Raw genomic sequence first — 7,740 nt, 5'->3', positions numbered from 1 at the left:
AATGTTTTAATCATGCCAGTGGATTATTTATTTAACTTTAATGTTTTTTAATTAAGCTGGTGTGATCTGATCACCAAGGGTAATCAGTAATGATAATCAGTCCGTCGCAACTTCACCTTAACCTGCTTCATTGTGATTGTTTTCCACTCCCAACATGACCTTAAAATGTGAGTTTTGGACCATTAGACCGAGAGTCCGGTTCATTTAAACACTATCTGACATTGTGAGCATCCATCTGCCCTGTCAACCATTAAATGTTTCGACTCACTCTTTACTGCAGTTTCAATGTGTCAGTGAATTGCATGAGGTACAAATTTATTTAGTGTTTTAAGATTTATGGTTGACAAAACAAAAGGATACATTTTTACTTCCAGGAAGTTAAGTTGTAGCTGGCCTTAAAACAGTTCTATTCATACAGCACAAAGTTCACCAAGACTACTTGACAAAGAAACCTAACGTTTCCTTTTGAGAAGGCACTCGGCATCAACTGGGAGGGAAATAAAATCCCACTCCCTTTAGAGGAGGAAGAACCCTCCAGCAGAACCAGGTAAAGCAGCCATCTGCCTGAACAGGCCGGGATGAGGGGATGAACGCTGTTCCAACCACCAAAGAGAGATTATCTGGAAACCAAATTCAATTTATTTTTAAATGGTCATGGTTCATGTGACTGGTTCCATTTACATCTCTATCAAATTGTGAAATGTATAAGATTCATTCCACAGGTGGTAATGGGTGCCCATGAAAATGTTCATATCTGTTCAGCATCTTTTAATCCAAATAATCTACCGTCCCTAGCTTTTGCTACACTCGTACATAAGCAGGACGGGGAATTGGGAAAGTCTTTAAGAATGAGGACCACACTTTAAGTGTGAGAAATCTACTGCAGTCAATACAATCACTGCCACCTTAGCCCAACACACGATGATGATGGAGTCGTTTGTTAACCTGGAAATGATCAGTCATAAGCAACTATTTAAACTGCTTAAAGTTTATTCATCGTGTTGCTAACTGGGACAAAGAAAAGGATACATAAAAGGAGGAAACATCTGGGAGAGGCAAAATAGTCTGTTTTCTTCTGGAAGCTTTCATTGCATTTACAATAATCTGTCAATGTCGTATGAGCGTAGTTTTGTAAAAACACTCCTTAACCATCAGGCAGAAGTAAAGCTTGTTTAGATCAAAGCAAATCCAGAAACGCGGGAGAAATTTTAATTCACTCAGTGACTTAAGTAACTGCTTTACCTGCCAGCACGAATCCTTCTCCATGATCTTAGTATACAAGTGATGACTAAGACAGCCATCATGAGACGAGGTAACCACACTCAAAGACTCATGGAATGGTTCCTCTTTGTGTGGATTCATCAGCAAATGAGGCACTTATGGTTCCGTTGTAATCCAGAGAAAAGCAGCAGAACTTAAGTCCAGCTGCTTCATCCGCTGCGTTTAACTTGAACCTTTCAACTTGTATTGCTGCTTGGCGACATCGCCACATTCTGCCCGTTGATCTGGGAGTCACTATCGTCTTTGTCATAGTCCTCGTCTGGCAGGTTGGTCCATCGAAAGTGATGCTGACAGAAGCAGCACGTCTGATTAACGACGAGCTTTAGTCCTGTGACATTTTTTCTGACTGTGCACTGTCGGTTGCATTTCCGGCATTTCTTGAAGAGCTCCAGGATGCACTCTTCATCGACGATCAACTCCGAGGAGCTGAAGGAGAAAAATCTGTCAGGAACGGAGGAAATATTGTGCAATTCGAGGTTATATGTTAAAGATCGTAGGACTTACATGTACGTACCTTCTTAAATCCACCATGTAGTGTCCATCACCCACGCTCAGTGAGGTGTTGAATTCTTCATCCTCATCTGCTTGAACTGTGTGAAATCATTTCCAACAGTTACTTTCAAAAGTAACTTTTCCTGTAGACGAGTCGCCTCTTTTTGCCAGAGTGGGACTAGTGTGAGGTTGACTCACCTCTATTTTCTTTGTTTTCTGACTGCGTTGATCTCGTCTGCTCTTCTTGGCGTGGTAATCTTTGACAAGTGGCGTTCTTTTTCTGGAGCTCCTTAAAGACGAGGAACAGAAACCCATCAGAAAGTGGAGTGGAAACAGGCTGCTGTTTAACATTTATAATTAAAAATAATGATTTCTGGGGTGGAAATGTTGAGCTTATTACATCACTTTAATATGCATGAGAGAAAACAAAAACTGCTCTGTTTTCTAACATAAAATCAAACAGCCTAAATTTACTTTATTTAAAGGACCACTCCGGGGCATTTGAAACGCAATCCCATTGCTAGAGGTTGTCAAATACTGACAGTAGGACACAGACTGGTGCAAATCGGCGCTCCCTGTGCGGCGATTGTGCTGTTTGCGCAGCCTGTCATGCTAGCCAAATACGTGGTGGCCAAGGGGCAAATTCTAAACTTTCCACGTAAAACAACAACTTGCACACTGCAGAAACGTCACACCACTTTATAAACCATCCGACAATAAAATCACAAGCCTTACCATCAAAACCATATGCATGGTTCTCACATTACTGGCATGGGGACGTTACAAAACAACTTTATAAACAGCCCGTCACTTACCTGTTGTTGGTATGCGCGCATGTGAAAGCCCAAAAGAGTCAATGGACGATACTCCCATATACGAAGCAATTATCTTCTCTAGAAAAACTGCGTTCAAGTATTTAAAACATTACAACAATATTACTGGCCATGTAACAACATGTAGTAATGCTAACCAAGCAGTATATGGTATTGTTGCATTGATTTGAAAGCGAATGCAAGTCTCGTTCCGAATTCACGCGAGAGTTCAGCGCTGAAGCTGAATGTTACACCAGAGACGGTCAATTAGGAAAATCTTTGGTTACACTAGTTCTACAGGCCCAAAAAGTGGGGATGGACGCAATCAATCAGATGAGTTCATGGCAGTTACAAGCGCTATGAAAATGGAACACTGCATAACAATAGGAAATCCTCAGCCAAGCAAGATACTTTTTTTCTTTTACATTATGTATGTATTATTTTTAGAGCATTACGTTCAGTATAGTCAATCAATTGTTTTTGCCATTTTATTGGGCATTTAAAAAAAATTAAAACTAAGGAAGTAACAATAGCACCCCACAAGTACATGCAAAAAAATAAAATGGCACATCACAAGAGCAGTGCAGTACCTGTTGGAGTCTGCAAAATATCTGAGATGGGGACAATGCTTTATCTTTCAGCAAGAAACAAAGCTGTGTAAAGCTAAGGCTGTAATGAAATAGTTTTAAACAAAACATGTCCAGATGTTAGTGACAACTAAAAGAATTGAGAATCTTGAGAGATCTAAGGATAGTTGTTCACAAACGCTCACCTTCCAACCCAACTAAGACGAAGCTGTTTTAGAAAAAAATAAGGAACCAAATGTTCAGTCTCTCTGCGTGTAAAACTGAAGACACATTATCTTTAAAATAATACTTCAATAATGGAAACACATAAATTAAATTGCACACATTTTTACACACAATTTTTATTGAGAGAAAAGTAAGTAACCAAATGTTGGCAAACAAGTCTTGGGGACTTGGGGACCATCAAACCCTGTGTTGATGTTGTGGCACTGGGATCCTTGAATATAAAATGCACACACGCTTATTTATGAGATCAATGACAATGAGTCCATTTACACATTATGGGTTTGGAAACGGGATGAAACCATGGCAGACTTACCACTGTTTGCTTGCAAGAAGGAGGTCTTGCTAGGTACATCCCAGAAAGCGATCGCCTAGTCTGTGTAGTGGAATGTTCCGGACTTGTGAGAAGTAGAGTCAGACTGTCTTGGAAGTTGGATATTCCTGATGTCCTGGGCCCGTGTGTAGCCTTCATTGGTGTAGACTGTGGGCATGCAGCTAATTCTGGTCCTGAAACAGTGGGAAACTCACCACTCCTCTAAAGATGAGAAACAAAAAAGAGGATGGAGTGACAAGACAGTGGGCTACACCAGTGGTTTTCAAAGTGGGGGCCGCGAAGGGGTGCTAGGGGGGCCGCAGCAATTTGGAAGGAAAAGTATGGCAAAACAAAAACAAAAAAATAATAATTAATGTATAACAAAATAAACAAAAAAGCTAAAATATCCTCATCATTACAATAATATATTGCATCTGAGCATCTCTGAGCATTACTACTATTACTGTTATTTTTATATATACCAGTGGGGCACTGACACACAGACTATGGTTGTGAAAGGGGGTGAACAACCCATGTCAGGGCAGGGGGCCGTGTCTGGAATCTACCAGTATATGGGGGGCCTTGTCATGGTAAAGTTTGGGAACCCCTGGGCTACACAACAACCTACTGATATCTCAGTTCTCTCTTGTGTAAATATTTTTTGCGACACATTTCCCACATATTTCACCCATGATAACAACTTACAGCCATTCTCAAGCCAAAAACCATACCTCCTAACGTGTTTTACAAATTGGAAGGCATTGTTACTCACTTTGCTTGTGCTGTAAAATGCTATAAATAGAGCACAAAGTTTGGTTTTATTCGATGATCATACAGTCTAAGGACTTGACTAACAATCACCTACTGAACACGTCAAATAGCAAACAAAAGCACCTTGCAATCATCGCCTTCCCCACCCAAAGATCAATAAACATTTGACATTACCATGGCGTTGTCCCCAAGGCTCTTAGCGTTTGGAATAGCGTTTCTCTTCAGGAATCTGTGACTGCCACTTGACGAGGTAAAATCGTCCTCCACGAAATGCTCGCTGCAGACGCGGTAGTCTCTGCTTCGGAGGGTGTCCAGCGAAGTATTCATGTCGAGATGGAGCACCAGCATCCACATTCGCAGCTTCTCATTGTCACCGTGCCTGAGAGGCAGCCGGTGAAAGCTCAGGCCTCTATTTCTGCGCATTTTGTTGCCACAGTGTGGGAAAATGCATTCCCGCACCATTTTGTGGCTTTACCAACCCCCGTTTTGCTTCGCTGCCGGTGAAGTTCCTACTTCCTGCAACTAAACTCACGTGACTTCAGCGCAAGACTTGTGAGATCCACAGAAATGAAAGCATTGATCAATATCAATTATTTTGTGGTACCATAAAAATTGTAAATGTCATTAATCAACTCAAATCCGACCAATTACACCTCTGTAACTTTATATACATTTATATTGGGAAACACTCGGATCCATGCAACGAAACTCTCACGTGATTTCACAACCGGAACGAGACTTGTATTCGTTTTCAAATCAGTGCAACCACAGCCATTATATCTAACAGCCTTGCCACTCACTATTAAAGGACAAGACCGTTTTTTTTACATTGGGCCCTTGATTTCATATTATAACATGATGTTCTATTCACCCCTGCTTGTTGTTGGTAATTTGGAGCTGTTCCGAAGATATTCGAGAGGCGGCTGCTCTCTTGAGATATTCGGCCATGAAACGGTTTCCTATGGGCAACGTTATACAGGCACAAACTACGCTGTTTATAATTTATTAATTACTGTACACTAGCACTGATAACGTGGAGGTGCGTCGCTTACTTAAAAAAATCCGGGTTACTGTAATTTTGAATTTTAGCCGAATGAATAAATAGGCAGCAGGTCTGTGGGCTGTCTGTGGTAGTAGCACGACGATGACGTCAGTAACACCCACTTTACGACAAAAAATCAAAATTACAGTAACCCGGATTTTTTTAAGTAAGCGACGCACCTCCACGTTATCAGTGCTAGTGTACAGTAATTAATAAATTATAAAAAGCATAGTTTGTGCCTGTATAACGTTGCCCATAGGAAACCGTTTCATGGCCGAATATCTCAAGAGAGCAGCCAGACGCCTCTCGAAAATCTTCGGAACAGCTCCAAATTACCAACAACAAGCAGGGTTGAGTAGAACATCATGTTATAATGTGAAATCAAGGGCCCAATGTCAAAAAAACGGTCTTGTCCTTTAAGCCCCATTGTACCGGCTTTTTGGCTGCAGTTCCACCAGAATTCCACTGGGCGCGTCGGTGGAGACCAGAATGAATGGTGCCCTATAGAGCTAGATGCTACAAATGGTCAGTTTCACCTAAGTCTCCTCAAGAGCGCTCAGATTTGAATGTAGTTTCTGAGAAATCAACATGGGTTTCAAGTCAAAAATCTACTGAACGAGTACATATATCCCTTTGATTTCTTACAGGTTGGCTTCTTGTTGTCCACAACGCGCTAGCATTGTGCTAATGACCGGCGAAAGAATGACTTACGACCAGAGGCACCGCTTGACGGCTGGCTCCATACCAAGTAACAACAGAATTAAGATGGATTTTTTCCGCTTATGTTACCACAGCCTAAGAATCTGTGATGTTACCACAGATTCTCTCTTACTACAGCTCTTCCTTGAAAACGCTGCTGCCTTTGAGACCAACAACAAGCAGGATTGTTGCCGTAAAGCGGCATCTCCGGTCATAAGCTATGTATGACGTCATATACACTTCAAATCCTTTTTTTTAAGCAAATGAGTGGCTCTAAAAATCTAAAACTCAGCCATGGGTATTTTCTAAACATCCTCTTTTGAACACAACATTCGAATTACTAGAGAAAAAATTATATCTTGAGATAAGGGCACGCTAGGGCGTATAGCTCCAGTGGACTCCATTCATTCTGGTCTCCAAAATTGAGCGCCCCACGTGGAAAGAGGGTGGAACTGCAACCAAAATCACCTCGTTGGAAACCGGAAATGCACCGTGAGAGGCGAATCTGTACTATTATAGAATCTGTGGTGCAACAACAATACCATATACTGCTAGGTTAGCATTACTTCATGTTGTTTCATGCCCAGTAATATTGTTGTAATGTTTTAAATAGTTTATCATGGCTGTTCTAGAGAAGATAATTGCTTCGTATATGGGAGTATCGTCTATTGACTCTTTTGGGCTTTCACATGCGCGCGCATACCAACAACAGGTAAGTGACATGCTGTTTATAAAGTTGTTTTGTAACGTCCCCATGCCAGTAATGTGAGAACCATGCATATAGTTTTGATGGTAAGGCTTGTGACTTTATTGTCGGATGGTTTATAAAGTGGTGTGACGTTTCTGCAGTGTGCAAGTTGTTGTTTTACGTGGAAGGTTTAGAATTTGCCCCTTGGCCACCACGTATTTGGCTAGCATGTCAGGCTGCGCAAACAGCGCAATCGCCGCACAGGGAGCGCCGATTTGCACCAGTCTGTGTCCTACTGTCAGTATTTGACCACCTCTAGCAATGGGATTGCGTTTCAAATGCCCCGGAGTTCTCCTTTTATTTAATGTATATAAATACCACACAATTACTATTTAAAAAGTGTAAAGTGAGTTCTTCAAATAGTTTTGTTTGTTTACAATGATTTAAAATAGATAAAAAGTACTCATACATTAAAGGGATGGTTCGGAGTAGATTAGGGTCATTTGAACCGTGACATCCAGCCCCAGCCGAAGTTTTTCCGATCTTGGCCGAACATCTGCCGAGTTACCCCGAATGGCTACAAGCGCTAACGGACCCTGGCAGTATCTCCAAAATTACCACACTAAAAATCCCTTGCCATGACACCAAACTTCTACAGTAGTACAAATATGGTCTGTACTCACAAAACCATGCATTTGGAAGTTTGTACATAGTCCAGGAGTTTATTATTATCAACACAAGCCTAATAGCTTCTCTGCTGCAAAAGCTGCGTTGACGTCACTTCCTTGATCTGGGACGAGCCCGTAAAAGTCCTCATCGAAACTCATAATATG

General features: G+C 41.3%; 1 protein-coding gene across 3 annotated transcripts; it reads right to left on the bottom strand.

Annotated features, from left to right (window-relative positions):
• Positions 1 to 263: 263 nt before the first annotated feature.
• On the bottom strand, positions 264 to 5,176 carry LOC142378917 (uncharacterized). 3 transcript variants are annotated; one of them, XR_012769635.1, is made up of 7 exons: positions 4,653 to 5,176; positions 3,711 to 3,929; positions 3,537 to 3,608; positions 1,972 to 2,062; positions 1,796 to 1,871; positions 1,243 to 1,707; positions 264 to 620 (listed from the first exon to the last, which is right to left on the bottom strand). XR_012769635.1 is itself a non-coding variant. In XM_075463907.1 (6 exons), the coding sequence occupies exons 1-6, from the start codon at positions 4,938 to 4,940 to the stop codon at positions 1,458 to 1,460; spliced, it is 996 nt and encodes a 331-aa protein (XP_075320022.1). In that variant the 5' UTR covers positions 4,941 to 5,176; the 3' UTR covers positions 646 to 1,457. The 3 variants fall into 3 exon arrangements, 2 of the variants coding, with proteins under 2 accessions (XP_075320022.1, XP_075320023.1); XM_075463907.1 differs by lacking the exon at positions 264 to 620 and having other exon boundaries at positions 646 to 1,707; XM_075463908.1 differs by lacking the exons at positions 264 to 620; positions 3,537 to 3,608 and having other exon boundaries at positions 647 to 1,707; positions 4,653 to 5,169.
• Between the last annotated feature and the right edge of the window lie 2,564 nt (positions 5,177 to 7,740).

The sequence above is a fragment of the Odontesthes bonariensis genome, chromosome 4 (genome assembly GCF_027942865.1).
Source record: "Odontesthes bonariensis isolate fOdoBon6 chromosome 4, fOdoBon6.hap1, whole genome shotgun sequence".
NCBI lineage: Eukaryota > Metazoa > Chordata > Actinopteri > Atheriniformes > Atherinopsidae > Odontesthes > Odontesthes bonariensis.
Note: the sequence above shows the minus strand (reverse complement) of the source record. Positions and strands in the feature narration are given on the sequence as shown.

What these genes read in the sequence shown, in the direction of transcription:
- LOC142378917 (XM_075463907.1), bottom strand. Translation starts at nt 4,940, where the DNA reads ATGGTGCGGGAATGCATTTTCCCACACTGTGGCAACAAAATGCGCAGA. An exon ending in CTTCTTGCAAGCAAACAGTG is followed by an intron (nt 3,609 to 3,710) that starts GTAAGTCTGCCA and finishes TTTATATTCAAG; the next exon opens with GATCCCAGTGCCACAACATC. An exon ending in AGAAAACAAAGAAAATAGAG is followed by an intron (nt 1,872 to 1,971) that starts GTGAGTCAACCT and finishes GATTTCACACAG; the next exon opens with TTCAAGCAGATGAGGATGAA.